General features: G+C 38.8%; 3 protein-coding genes across 5 annotated transcripts; 1 reads left to right on the forward strand and 2 right to left on the reverse strand.

Annotated features, from left to right (window-relative positions):
* Window positions 1–3923: 3923 nt before the first annotated feature.
* On the reverse strand, window positions 3924–6162 carry LOC120034066 (stannin-like). Of its 2 annotated transcripts, XM_038980484.1 has the most exons (3): window positions 5746–6162; window positions 5390–5455; window positions 3924–4923 (listed from the first exon to the last, which is right to left on the reverse strand). In XM_038980484.1, the coding sequence occupies exon 3, from the start codon at window positions 4810–4812 to the stop codon at window positions 4549–4551; it is 264 nt and encodes an 87-aa protein (XP_038836412.1). In that variant the 5' UTR covers window positions 4813–4923; window positions 5390–5455; window positions 5746–6162; the 3' UTR covers window positions 3924–4548. The 2 variants fall into 2 exon arrangements, with proteins under 2 accessions (XP_038836412.1, XP_038836413.1); XM_038980485.1 differs by lacking the exon at window positions 5390–5455.
* Window positions 5807–9130, forward strand: litaf (lipopolysaccharide-induced TNF factor). 2 transcript variants are annotated; one of them, XM_038980481.1, is made up of 4 exons: window positions 5807–5935; window positions 7336–7536; window positions 7850–8006; window positions 8119–9130. In XM_038980481.1, the coding sequence occupies exons 2-4, from the start codon at window positions 7338–7340 to the stop codon at window positions 8225–8227; spliced, it is 465 nt and encodes a 154-aa protein (XP_038836409.1). In that variant the 5' UTR covers window positions 5807–5935; window positions 7336–7337; the 3' UTR covers window positions 8228–9130. The 2 variants fall into 2 exon arrangements, with proteins under 2 accessions (XP_038836409.1, XP_038836410.1); XM_038980482.1 differs by having other exon boundaries at window positions 5809–5935; window positions 7332–7536.
* A 179-nt stretch (window positions 9131–9309) lies between these two features.
* LOC120034065 (recQ-mediated genome instability protein 2-like) lies at window positions 9310–10186 on the reverse strand. The gene is made up of 2 exons (XM_038980483.1): window positions 9822–10186; window positions 9310–9730 (listed from the first exon to the last, which is right to left on the reverse strand). Exons 1-2 carry the CDS (start codon window positions 10111–10113, stop codon window positions 9579–9581), a joined length of 444 nt encoding a protein of 147 aa, XP_038836411.1. The 5' UTR covers window positions 10114–10186; the 3' UTR covers window positions 9310–9578.
* Between the last annotated feature and the right edge of the window lie 3549 nt (window positions 10187–13735).

Raw genomic sequence — 13735 nt, forward strand, 5'->3', positions numbered from 1 at the left:
CTTAAAACGGTATTGTTGGTTAAGGGCTTGTAAGTAAACATTTCACCTGTTGTATTCGGCGCATGTGACAAATAACATTCGATTTGATTTAACTCACTACTTTGAGAAAATAAAAAAGAGCCCTACTAACTTCTAATAGACTCTCCCCTATCCCCAAAATTCCTTCCAACCTATTTCAACCTCAATGACCTTACGCTTCAATCTTTACCTCTCTTCAACATACTTACAACAATATAACAACACATGCGCCACTGTTTCATCGACCATACACTCCAGACACAAACCATTCATATGCTTGCCAACCAGATGTAATGACGAGTTCAATGTCCTAAGTGCAATCGAGCAAACACCACCTTCCTTCCTAATCTGACCTTTGAATCTTGGTCCACCGACCTTTTTTTGGAGGGCATATAAATGCTGGCCCTTGTGCTCAGAGTCCCATCTCTTCTGACACACATCTATCAAAATGGCTCTGATCTCACATTTGGCCCCACCTCTACCCAGTGGCACATTAATATCAATTATATCTCATTTCAAAGCTCTTTTAGCTAACTGGTCTACAATTCCATCCCCTTCCACACTTGAATGGGAACGTGCTGGGACACAGCAGAATCGTACTAATACACCCATTCTCTCAATTCTCCATAATAACATTAATACCTCCAATAGTAGGTCACTCCTGTTAGATTTACCAGATGATAAACTATTCAATACAGACAGAAAATCTCTGACATGCACTTTCAACTGTGGGAGCTTATATAGACAGGTGTGTGCCTTTCCAAATCATGTCCAATCAATTGAATTTAGCACAGGTAGGCTCCAATCAATTTGTAGAAACATCTCAAGGATGATCAATAGAAATGGGATGCACCGGAGCTCAATTTCAAGTCTCATAGCAAAGTGTCTGAATACTTATGTAAATAAGGTATTTCTGTTTTTTATTTGTATTAAATTTGTAAAAAAAACTCTACAAACCTGTTTTCGCTTTGTCATCATGGGGTATTGTGTGTTGATTGATGAAAAATGTTTTATTCAATTTTAGAATAAGGCTGTAACGTAACAAAATGTGGAAAAAGTCAAGGGGTCTGAATACTTTTCAAATGCACTGTAAATATTCACCACCCTTAGTCAATACATTTTATAAACACCTTTGGCAGCGATTTCAGCTTTGAGTCTTCTTGGTAAAGTCTCATAAGAGCTTTGCACACCTGTATTGTGCAATATTTGCCCATTATTCTTTTTAAAGTTCTTCAAGCTCTGTCAAGGTGTTGGGGATCATGGCCAGACAGCAATTTTCAAGTCTTGCCATAGATTATTAAGCAGATTTAAGTCTGACTGTAACTGTAACTTGGCCACTCAGGTACATTCACTGTCTTCTTGGTAAGCAACTCCAGTGTAGATCTGGGTTTGTGTTGTAGGTTATTGTCCTGCTGAAAGGTGAATTCCTCTCCCAGTGTCTGGTGTAAAGCAGACTGAAGCAGGTTTCCCTTTAGGATTTTGCCTGTGCTTAGCTCCACCCGGTTTTGTTTTTTTATCCCGAAAAACACAATTTAGTATGATATGTTATGAATTACAATTTGTATGATATTTTACCAATTGCAAATTGTCAATATATATTATGAATTTTCGAAATGTATAATATGTTACGAATTTGCAAAACTTGTGTTACGAATTCCAATTTGTTGTGGCTAACATTAGCTAGATGGCTAACATTAGCTAGGAGTTAGGGTTAAGGTTAGGTTAAAGGGTTAGCTAAAATAGTTAAGGTTAGGGGAAGGGTTAGATAACATGCTAAGTAATTGCAAAGTAGCTCAAAAGTAGTAAGTAGTTGCAAAGATTCTAATTAGTTAAAATTGTCCGTGATGAGATTCGAACACGCAACCTTTTCGTTGCTAGACGTTTGTGGTACACAACCACACTCCTTTCATGTTCACCTTAAAGTAACCTATCTTATGCCAAACATAACATATTATACTAATTTGAGTGTCCCAGATTTACATTTACTATGTTACGTCTAGTCTGAGACCAGTTTGCTGTAGTTGTTTTAAAATCACACATGGTGACATCCTTTCTGTCCTGCAGCTCAGTTCAGAAGGACAACCTCATCTTGATGTGTCTGGGTGGTTTAGTACATCATCCACAGGATAATTATTAACTTGACCATGCTTAAAGATATATATTCAATGTCTGATTTGTTATTGTTATCCATCTACCAATCACTGGCCTTCTTTATGAGGCTTTTGAAAGGCTCCCTGGTCTTTGTCGTTGAATCTGTGCATGAAATTCAATACTTGCCTGAGGGACATTACAGATGTTTGTATCGGGGACAGAGGAAGGGTCAGTCATTCAAAAATCATGTCAAACCCTGTAATTTCACACAGAGTGTGGGTCAATATAAGTTATGTGATTGGTTAAGCCACATTTTTACTTTGAACTAATTTAGGCTTGCCTAAACAAAGGGGGTGAATACTTATGCAATTATTATATTTCAGTTATTTAATTTTGTAAAAATGTGTAGAATTTTATTTTCACTGACATTAGGGATTACTTTATGTAGATTAATGACCAATTACAATTAAATCAACATTTGAAAAAAGTTCAATGGGGTGTAGACTTTCTATAGGCACTGTAGCAGGTTGCGTTCCCCTTCTCAGACGTTGCATGCATCAACCAATGGTTTCGTGCCACTTCATCGACTGTGTCATCGACTGACAGATTGCTATAACATATGATGTCGTTAGCTGAAATGTAAAATACCTATTCTGGCGTTGTAAGATCTGGCATGTCAACAATGCCTGGGCTGAGGAATGCGCCCTATGTTTTGGGTAGGTCCTAACTCTAACTGCCTTCAGGCTATGTGGGAGATGGTGAATCATCTCTCTGCACCGGTATGACACTGTAGGCATTGAGCCTTCCAATATGCATACTGCATATTACTTATACAGGTGGTCATACTTTTAGTAGTACTTTTAAATGTATACTGTATTTCACAAGCTGCTGAACTCTCAAGACAGAAGTGGGGTAACAGTCATCTCAAGTTTGAAAGCAAACTTATTGGAACCAATACTATTACCATTTGTGTAATCATATAAAAATCTACAAATTGTCACATTAGTTTGATATTTTGCCATCTTATAAAAGGAATAAGAATAACTATCAACAATACATACACCTGTTAGGATTTAATCTAAAAGTAATCATAAGGCCTATGGACCGATATAACATTTAAAGTTGATTTGGAAATGATACAATGGCACATCAAATGACATAGAGAACAATAGTCTTCATAATGTTATTTACATTTCATAATACTTTATAAAATTGTTTCGTCAAATATCAACCTGCTCAGCTACCATAGAATCTGGCCATCAGGATTTCCTATGTTGCAACTGAATATAGAAAATATGTAATTGGCTCTTGGTAGCTTCTTGGCAGGACTTCTCAACCCATGTCAGGTGTAGCAGCTACTCAGTGTTGTAGCTACATATGAGGACACCGAGGTACGGACCTTGCCAACATTATAAAAATACATAATAATCTCGAATTTCTTTAGGAACAGTTGGGGTCTCAACTTACTGTTGAGAGTTAGAATACACAAGGGGCAACTTCGAACTTGGTCGTGCATCAGCAGTTTCCCTCTTCTTATATGTCACTCACTGACTGTCACTCAATTAGCCCATGTCAATTACATTTTTTTTTAGATTGTTAAATTAGTCTAGCCAGCTATCTAAAGGTGTAGTAATCATGGCCACATTTTTGCTGTTCTCCAAATAGTATTTTAGAGTGTGGACCTCACTAAAACTCAGACCCTGGACCCTGTTGTGCTTGTGAAATATGATTGTTTATCAAAGGAAAATTACCCTTTCAGTGACTGGTTTTAGTTGAGTGGTTGCCTGTGCAACCACAGGAGAAAAGAAACAGTATTTTGTACACTAGATTATTTAGTAAGTAGCAGCAACAAGAGACATAAATTAGGCAGTGAATCACACTTTGTATCTTTGGACAAATTTGGCATTTAGCAAATTATTAGAATGGCTATTAACTCACATTTGAATACTGAAGGTAAACAAAACCAAGTTCAACTATGCAAAATAAACAAACAAATTAAGCTAATTTAAAATAATATGAGCAACTTGATATTAAGTGAATTGTTTTGTCATCAATTTGTCATACATTCTTCCAACAAGCTCTGAAGAAGGTTTTTCCCACTCATTTGTTCAGAGCGCTGTCTTGTGTCTACCATCACAATTCAGTAGTGGATTGCTGAGTTAACAACAACTATCAACATCAATCAATGTACATTTTTGTGTTCAAAATATGTACACTTAAGAAACATAACAATTAACTGTTCACAACCTCACATCCTGACTGAGATCCACAGTGGAATGAGAAACAAAAATATCACATTTCCTAAGACATTGACATTGAGCTGCAGTCCGTTTATCATCCTTCAATGGCGTGATGAAAGATGATGATCAGCAGGAAATGTGAATGAGGTGATCCTCTTGGTTAATATTAGGTGATGACCACGGTTTCTTAATGACTCAGTTAAGTGTGATTCTCAGTGCCGTTGTGGGTGAGCTTGGTTTTGTGCTCGACGTGAGGGCCCCGGGTGGAGTACTGTACCATCAGGAAGGGCTCCTTGGTCTCGCCCTCTCCTACAATACTCTCCTCATCTTCAGACTGGCCAATCCGCTGCAGGTGCAGGTAGCACCAACATCCGCAGATGAGAACACCGAGGGCAGCAACAGCAATGAGGATCACTACGATTGTCACCACCCCAGTAGTGGGGCTGTGGTCTGTGATGTACATGTTGCAACAGGAAGGTGACTCAGAGCATTATCACAGAACAAGGGACTTGACAAGGACTGCGTGGTATGATCCCTTGCTGATTTTGGCGTCTTACGGTTCTGCTTGGGAGACCTGGGGGTCACAAAAAGCAAATAATGTTGAGTATTTAACTAACAAAAAATAACAAAATAAACCCTGTTGTTAGTGCTTGTATCTGCACATCTGAATCTGTTTACAATACATTTTCGGCAGACATCTGCTGACTCAACCATAGACCTATGTAATAGGACTCAACACAGAATCTAACCTCCAAATCCACCAAAGAAGCAAAAAGCTTGAAATAATGTATTGATACAAAATTAAGTTGATAGCCTACCACCCTGTGGTAGGTAATCATATATTATCTATACGCTATATTCTGCATAATAGCGTATGCAATAATGAACTATGAACGGAACGCCTTTATGCCATCAATGCTAACGCATATGTTTTAACTGTGCACGCCGAATCATTGCACATTAATACGCATTTATGTATGTACATGCATGATACATCGGGTCCTAACGAGAATCAGGACGCACTAGGTGAGATTCCTTACCATTCCATTGAAACAGACGACGCGATCGCGTGTCTTCATCAATGTGCTATGCAGCAACAGCCCTGCCTGTATCAATATATAAGATCCAGTGCATTAAATACACTAGTAGCCACCCACTCAAAACCCGAACTTCAAGGCCCCTGTTTCAGTGCAGGAAATTAGACCATGTGATGCACAATATATCGAAACAAATGTTATTTGTGCTGTCAAGCTCTATTTTAAAGCAACAGTAGTAGCTAGATTATCTTCACTGACAATATGTAAATTTAAATATATATATCACTTATGTTTGTCTATGGACATAATTTTCAAAGGTTAAATAGTTATAGGAGCTCATAGATTTGCTAATGTGTTACCTTGTCGGTCTCATATCAGTCATAGTTCAATGTTATGTGGTGGTGTCATGCAAGTACTGGTAGACACGCCAAAATATCACGTGATACATACAGGCTGCTTGTTCCTGGAAATTGGCTCAAGCTACTGTAAAGTAGCATTTTGTTTGGACGCCAAAGAAGCAGGTTAATCAGCCAACTTTACTGTCGCTAGGTAAGGAAAAGCTAGTTAGTTTAAGTGTTTGTCTTCTAAAAAGTATGTAACTACAGTACACTGACGCCTTGAGCTCCCGTAAATATGAGTATTAGCTAGCAAGCCCTTATGTTTTTGACAGCCATCGACGACGCCTCTGTCTCGTCTTGACTAATGGTAATTTAGTTAGATAACCGAGTTGTAGCTAACTAAAATTACTGTTATTTGCGTAGCTAGCAAGACAGTTGAGTAATTGCAGTAACATGGGCCCGTGGGCCTAACGTTATAGTATTTCACAGGTGCCACTGGCCACAGATGTTTTGACTAGCTTTCGAAGTTCGGTCTTGTCCTGACAAGTTTGTTTAGTATTATAGCTAAATTAGCTAGCTAAATTAGTTTCCTACCGTACTAGCTAGATTAGCTAGCTATAATATAGACTAGCCAGACTGGAGTCTTGAGTTAACGTTACATGACTAACGTTAACTGTTCCCTTAATCAAACTAACGTTACCTGACTAGCATAGTAGTTAATGTCATTAACCCTCCTATTATGTTGCGGTTCAATTTGACTCATTTCCACTTTTGAGTTCTCTAAAGTACTAACTTAGTTAACCTCTTTTTCTCCATTAAATTAAATTACTTTTCCTCATTTAGGGTCATGAACCTAACTTCATAATGTGGACACTGGTGTGTTGTGGAATGTCTTGAGTAGATTTAGTATACAAACATGTTGTGGGTCATTTTGACCCGGAGGCTTTCATGTGTATAGATATTTGCACATGTCCAAAATAAACAAGTGTCTTCTGTGTATTTTGTTTTGACTGGTTCTGGTGGCACTTCTATAATTATGTTTCGGTGAAAAGGAGCTATCCCAAGCTTCTCCTAAGCGCGAGTGCAGCAGATCTCTGACACTGAAAAATGAGCTCCAAACAGAAAATGCTTGTTTTTGAGAAAGGAAATATGTTTAACAAAATAGCTCTTAAATATAGAGTATTTGAAATGAAATGTTCTTGTATTTCTTCTTTCTGAAAGGTCTGACAAGACAAAATAAAGTTTTAGCTGTTTTTACTTGATTCTTTGACTGTCTAGAGTGTGTTTAAACTGTGCGGGTCAATCTGACCCATACCACAATGGATGCAAAAACAAAATTCAGCAGAGCACAAGGGTTAGTAATGTTATCATGTTTCATGACTCTTGTATACCTGTTGTATAACGTTGGTTTTAAAAGAGCCATGTAATAGGATTAAGGTATTATTAGCTAACCTTACAGCCTGTTACAGCTGTGACTGAAGCCATGTAGACCTGGCTATCTGATTGTAGTTTATTTACAAAATGTGCTAAGAAATGATTAATCTATCGACTCCTGGTCATTGCAATATAAATGTAATTATTTATTTTTTTGGTTGATGATTGATAAGAAAGACATGGCAAGTGCACCACCAATGGAGACAGGTGGATTTGTGGGGCTCCCTCAGCCACCTTCCTATGAAGAATCATTGGGTCCTCAGTACCAGGGGACGGTGCTTCCTCCTGCCTACACCAAATCTGCACAGTGTCCATACCCAACACAGCCATATAATCAAATATATCAACCAACGGCTCACAGTACTACCAGTCCAATAGGTAAATAAAATCTTGTTTTCACTTTTCACTATGCTGTTCCCTCATAGGTTGAACTCTCTTGACACACTTGGCTTGAGACAGCTCAAACTGGTCCATCCAGAATGCACTCTTTTGGTTTCAAACCATCTCAAGTAGCCTATTCCCTATTTTTGACTATTGGTTTGCTTTGCACTCTTAACATAATAGTTTTGGAGTCTGATAGGTCTTGATTAACAGTGACCTGTGCAAGGGACCTAGCTAATCCCTAGGAGGCTACATAATGAACTTTCGCTTTTAATTTCCTGTTTGGTGTTTAACATTCTTTGTTCTTCAGTGTCAGTTCAGACCATTTACGTCCAGCCGGGTGTGGTGTTTGGGGATCTTCCAGTGCAGACTCATTGCCCTGCATGTGCCCAGATGGTGATCACTCGGCTGGAGCACACCTCTGGAACAATGGCCTGGTTAACATGTGCTGGCCTGTTCATTTTCGGGTAAGATTAATTTATCGAGAGTCCCCCTGCAGTGCATTGTTGTTCATAGTCATGAAAAGTCCCGTTTTGTATGGGCTGCATAATGCATTATCTGATCTTTTGTTTTTTGTAGTTGCATCTATGGCTGTTGCCTGCTTCCTTTTTGTGTGGATGGTTTGAAGGATGTGACACATCGATGTCCGAACTGCAACAACGTCCTTGGAGAACACAAACGGCTTTGATTATGTCTTTTGAAAAAGAGTAGTCTCTATTGAGCATGCAATCTTGCAGCTTGTCTCTATCTTGAATTGTCTAATTACAAATGCTGTCAGAGGCTAAACAATCATGTTAAACATGCATATTTTGATGATGGTCATCATGTAGTCTATATCAGGGGTACTCAACTCTTTAAGCTATGAGGTCCGAGCCTGCTGGTTCTGTTCTACCTGATAATGAATTGCACACCTGGTGTCCCAGGTCTAAATCAGTCCCTGATTAGAGGGGAACCATTTCAAGAAAATGCAATGGAAATGTCTTTGAAGAGCAGAATTGAGTGATCTATATACATCTATTACCTTTATTAAGAGCTTTGTCCACTAGATAACTTGTCAATATTGCACTTTCAAATGAAGGATTTTATTATATAATTGTATATATGTCAGTTTGAATAGTAATGTGCACACAATGTTGGTGGGATTAGAGGTAAGACTGGTCGATATTGTGATTGTACATTTTCATAGGATCTATATGTAATCAAACTGCAATATGACTACCTGTTAAGACTACCTTTTAATACAGTCTTATTGTGATGGTTACTGGTAAGTAAGCAAGCTCATCGTACAAACTGCCCTACTTGTTGTCTTAGGCCTAAATGCCTTTAGTTTGAATGAATGACTGGTTTTGCTCTAAGTTATGCTGCGGAAGAAGTCTTATTTCAGGATGTTTTGATTGAAATCCAGGCACCTTTGAGCATTCCCAAGTCCATGGATTCACAAGGGTGTTATTGATTGTATAGGCCCTATTTGTTTATTTTCATTCAACACATACAATTGTGTGCTTCTGTAGAATTCACTTAATGGCACTTTTTCAATGTGTATGCATGACATAAGCACAAATAAATGAGATCATTTTACCACCAAATTAGATCATTGTTCATTATGTCTTTTGTTTGTGCTTTCTTGCCTGGACTAGCTTTTTTTTCTTCATCATACCCCCTCTTCCAGCACTTATGACATGTTTAGTGTTATATGTATGTATTATAAACATTCGAGCCCTGAATGCTGATTGGCTGACCCGAATGACAAAACAGCCCTTAGCCATGGTATATTGGCCATATACCACACCCCCCTCGTGCTTTATTGCTTAATGATAGCCTATCATAGACCGTGTTAGGCTATAATATATGCATATAATGCACTTTCTATCATAAACGGTGTTGGGCACGTACTTCTATGCTATGGTCCATTACCTTTGCCAATGAAATATCAGGCAGGCCTGAAACCGCTCAAAACCAGTAGCAGTATTTACATTTTGCTAAAAATAATGAATGAAAACAAACAGGCATTGATAGCAACATGCTGCTTAGGCTTCTTTCTACGTGAGCGTTTGCTGAAGGTCTTCCACCTCCAACTTCCACATTCTTCTGTGAATCGCAGCGCGTTCAGAGAGGTCTGCCATCTTTACCGCGCGCAGGACAGGTTCTGGAGAGAGTGCCTGGATCATTCCCATCACCATTACATAGTTACCTGTGTAAAATCGGGGTAACAAATCAAGGGTTTTGTTAAATGTTGTACATATTTTAGCTGCAGCTAGAAGGAAAATAAAAGTGAATCTCACCCTGAAGTAGGCATGGGTTGCCTTTAGGAATGTTGTTGACGCCATTGACAACGAATGTCCCTGTCTCGTCCAAAAGAAGCACCGTGTTGTGATCCGACCGAACTTCCAGTATTGTCCCTTGCATCCAAACCACAGAGACTACAAGTGCAGTGTTTTTCCATTGTCCTAGTCTTTTTATATTAAATTCGAGCTTGCCATTCAATCGGTTATCTTTTCCCTCTCGGAGTTGGCTGGAAAGAACTTTGATAGGAGGACTTTTCTTATTTTCTACTGAAATTTGTCCGTGGTCCATGCCATCTGCGAATGAACACTTTCAAACGAGTTCGTTATAAAAAAATATTTCGTGTGACCTTTGACGTAATTGTGACCAATATCCGGGATGTTGATTTCAACATTTGTCTTTTGTATATTGTTTATATATAGACTTGTGTTCCGACATGTACTTTTTATATCGATTTTGTCGTTAATAATAAAAATACAATAAAATATTTAAACATTTCTAAATAAAAGCACACGTCGTGCTAACAGTGGGTATTATCAAAGATGATAAACTAGGTGGTTTGAGCCCTGAATTATGAATGGCTGAAAGCCATGGTATATCAGACTGGTAATCAGTTTATAATAGCAATAAGGCTCCTCCGGGGTTTGTGATATATGGCCAATATACCACGGCTACGGGCTGTGTCCAGGCACTCCGCGTTGCGTCTTGTTAAGAACAGCCCTTAGCCGTGGTATATTGGCCATATGCCACACCTCCTCGTGCATTATTGCTTATTAATTATACATGACAATGGGAGTCGTTTTTCACAAAGCGGCACCGAGGGCTGTCTAGCTCCCGCCTATCCTTTCTTTGGATTGGTGGATACATTTCCATGAGGATTGTTGACGTAAACCGCCTGTATTCATTGGAGACCGCTACTAGCCACATACAATGAAGATGCATAGCCATCTCGAGATAACTCCTATATAAAGTGTTTTTTTCTCAAAGTTGCCGGGATGTCACGTGTCCTACTTATATCAGTACACTCGTAACAATTTAAGAAAGTTATATTCGACCAAATAAACCTCACGTAGAAAATAAGCAATTCTTTTTTGTTGATGAACAAATTCGACCATCTCATTAACCTCTATACAAAAACTCCTTGCATGGTGGGCGAAACAACGAAAGACGCCACCTGCTGCAGGGAGAAATATTTTCCGCCGAGTTGGGCCTCTTCTTCTCTGGTATTTTCACTTGCTGATGGATGTCGAACGCATTTGATTTCTTTAATCCTGATTGACCCATGCAGTTTCTTAGGCCTATCACTATTGTGAACCATCAAATTAACAAAATAAAACCATGGTCCGTAAATAATAATGACATTGACGAGCAAATATAAAACTAGAAAATCAAATTGGACACCTTTTCATTTTAATTGAAAAGTCACATCTTTCTCCCTTTCTTTGAGAAAAGCATTTCCGGCAGGTTAAAGTGGCCCTTCTTAGTAAAACACACTTCGCTACTGTGGCCTATTTATTGCCTTACCTCCTTACACCATTTGCACACACTGTATATTGTATAGACTTTTTCTATTGTGTTATTGACTGTATGTTTGTTTATTCCATGTGTATCTCTGTGTTGTTGTTGTTTGTGTTGCACTGCTTTGCTTTATTTTGGCCAGGTCGCAGTTGTAAATGAGAACTTGTTCTAAGTTGGCCTACCTGGTTAAATAAAGGTGAAAAAAACAACAAAAAAACCAACAGAACACCCTCATATTAATGTGTATTTCTTTCCCATTCCCAACATACAAAATGAAAAAAACATATATATATATAAAAATTAAGTAGTTGATAAAAAACCTACAGTAGATATATTAATATTAATGATTAACCAATAGAAAATACAATTGGAGCAATGGAATTGATAAAACACTATATTATATGGCATATTTATTGCATACTGCACTCATTTGGCTGTCAAATATAATGTCAGCGTTAATGTCTTCTTTAAAAATAGATTACAAAAAGAGATGTAGTATTATGACGTGATATGATAATTATGCAACCTGGTCTAAATTATAATGTTCTATTGCAATGTTAGAATCTACATTTGCACTGCAATGAACAAGAGACCCAACAGGAAAAGCAGAGGGGCTGGATATGTGCCTCTGCTCTGGCCTAAAAGATAAGGAGAGAGAGAACAGAATAACAAGGTTAAGATCTGCATGTCTTCTGTCATTACTGTTACTGTCTGTTCCCAAACACATTCCTATACATTATAAGTAAAATTATGTTTACGGTACATTACAGATAACTAATTTCCCTCCTTGCAACCAAATTATTTGTACACGTTCTAATGGAATCACATTTTAAAATGGATTTAGCACTGGCGAAGCATGCTAACCATTAATGCAACATTTGACACCTTACCGGAAGTTGTATTGGTGATGGTGATGGCAGTATTTGTTGCCATGGGGGTGGTGTTTGAATCCACCCTTCCTCCGGTCAGACCGATACCCAGCTTGTCAAGCTCAGACTGGAACTGCTTTGAGACCCAGTTGTGCACTACAGTGTTATTCTCAAAGGTTTTCAGGTCATTTAGGTTGGAGCCGAGGAGTCCAGACACTTCACTCACACTAAGAGCCTATTTAGAGGCAGAGAATTACAAAAAAAATGATAGATGACAATGAATATGAGTCACTGCCATCACAGGTCATTGATGAATGCTATGGTTACGGGAATGAGCACATACCTGGACGACAGCTGAATCCAAACCAATAAAAGTGTTGATGTCCATGCTAATATTGACCCTAGACAGACTCCGTATGTAGGTGATATTGGCACCTCCTTAAAAAGGGCAACAAACATGGTGAGAATGAGGACTGGGGTGGCACAAGTGTTCTCTAATGTCACAGCCCGAGTGAACTAAATCGTTTAAATCACATTTATTACAGGACATCCAAGAAACCATATTTTTTCTGTATGTATGCAGAAAAGGGAGCCCTTACCCAGGTATGTCTGAATGAGCTGGTAGGATGTTAGCTGATCTGCAGTGGCGCGGGTTTTGAAGAAGTTGATAGGAAAGGCGATCTCAGCTACTGCAAAGAAGGCCTTCTTATGTGCTGAGGAACAGTTAGTGATTTCCAGAGCATCTGCAGCTCTGTTGTGTTCAGAAGGCACAAGAAAAACACTAACTATGAACACGCAACCAAAAAAAGCATATGAAAATGTTCCAACATCATTTAAGGAGCGTTTAGGCCTGGATACTCTGTTGAAGTCAACCACTGCAAGAGCACAACAAAGATAAATGTGAAGTGGAGTGACTTGCATGACTTGACCACAAGGTAACTCTCTCACACAGCAAGATCTGTAGATGATCTTACCGGAGACTGTCATTTCTGATGCCTTGCAACACACTGAGGTCCAGTGCGCACAGGTTAGGCCCTCCAATTGAATTCAGTTCAGAGGCACCAAGCGAATTGCCAGCACTTAAGAACTTGGTGACAATAACTTTGGCCTGAAATGGAAAAAGGAAGATGAAAGATACATTTAAATGCACACCTTTTAGAAGTAAAATGTTTATCATGTTTAAAAAAAAAACACCATTTAAAGACATTGTTGATGTAAAGTTAAACATCCCTACTTTGGCGGAGTCCCATTCTCCATTGCCATTGTCCATCAGTGCTGCTAGTGTGTCCACTGTAGTGATGTTCCACTTGTTAATCTGCTCCATGGAAGCCACGCGAGACACCGACCCAAGCACCTGAACCTGCTGGTCTGAGAGACCGTTGGGGTACGCCTAGTGGACAAGACCACACCATAAAGAGCTGTTACTGAATGACCACCTCTTGGCAACCTGTGAGTTTGAAATCTGTTGTGATTTCCTGTTTTGTGTGAGTAAAGTTTTATACCTGGTGTAGCTTCTCCAAAAGGAC

The sequence above is a fragment of the Salvelinus namaycush genome, chromosome 41 (genome assembly GCF_016432855.1).
Source record: "Salvelinus namaycush isolate Seneca chromosome 41, SaNama_1.0, whole genome shotgun sequence".
NCBI classification, from domain to species: Eukaryota; Metazoa; Chordata; class Actinopteri; order Salmoniformes; family Salmonidae; genus Salvelinus; species Salvelinus namaycush.

Bases quoted from the DNA above. Each gene is read 5' to 3' on its own strand.
- LOC120034066 (XM_038980485.1), bottom strand. From the start codon at position 4,812: ATGTACATCACAGACCACAGCCCCACTACTGGGGTGGTGACAATCGTA.
- litaf (XM_038980481.1), top strand. From the start codon at position 7,338: ATGGCAAGTGCACCACCAATGGAGACAGGTGGATTTGTGGGGCTCCCT. The intron at 7,537-7,849 runs GTAAATAAAATC...TTTGTTCTTCAG, and splicing joins CAGTACTACCAGTCCAATAG to TGTCAGTTCAGACCATTTAC. The intron at 8,007-8,118 runs GTAAGATTAATT...TGTTTTTTGTAG, and splicing joins GCTGGCCTGTTCATTTTCGG to TTGCATCTATGGCTGTTGCC.
- LOC120034065 (XM_038980483.1), bottom strand. From the start codon at position 10,113: ATGGACCACGGACAAATTTCAGTAGAAAATAAGAAAAGTCCTCCTATC. The intron at 9,731-9,821 runs GTGAGATTCACT...GATTTTACACAG, and splicing joins CAACCCATGCCTACTTCAGG to GTAACTATGTAATGGTGATG.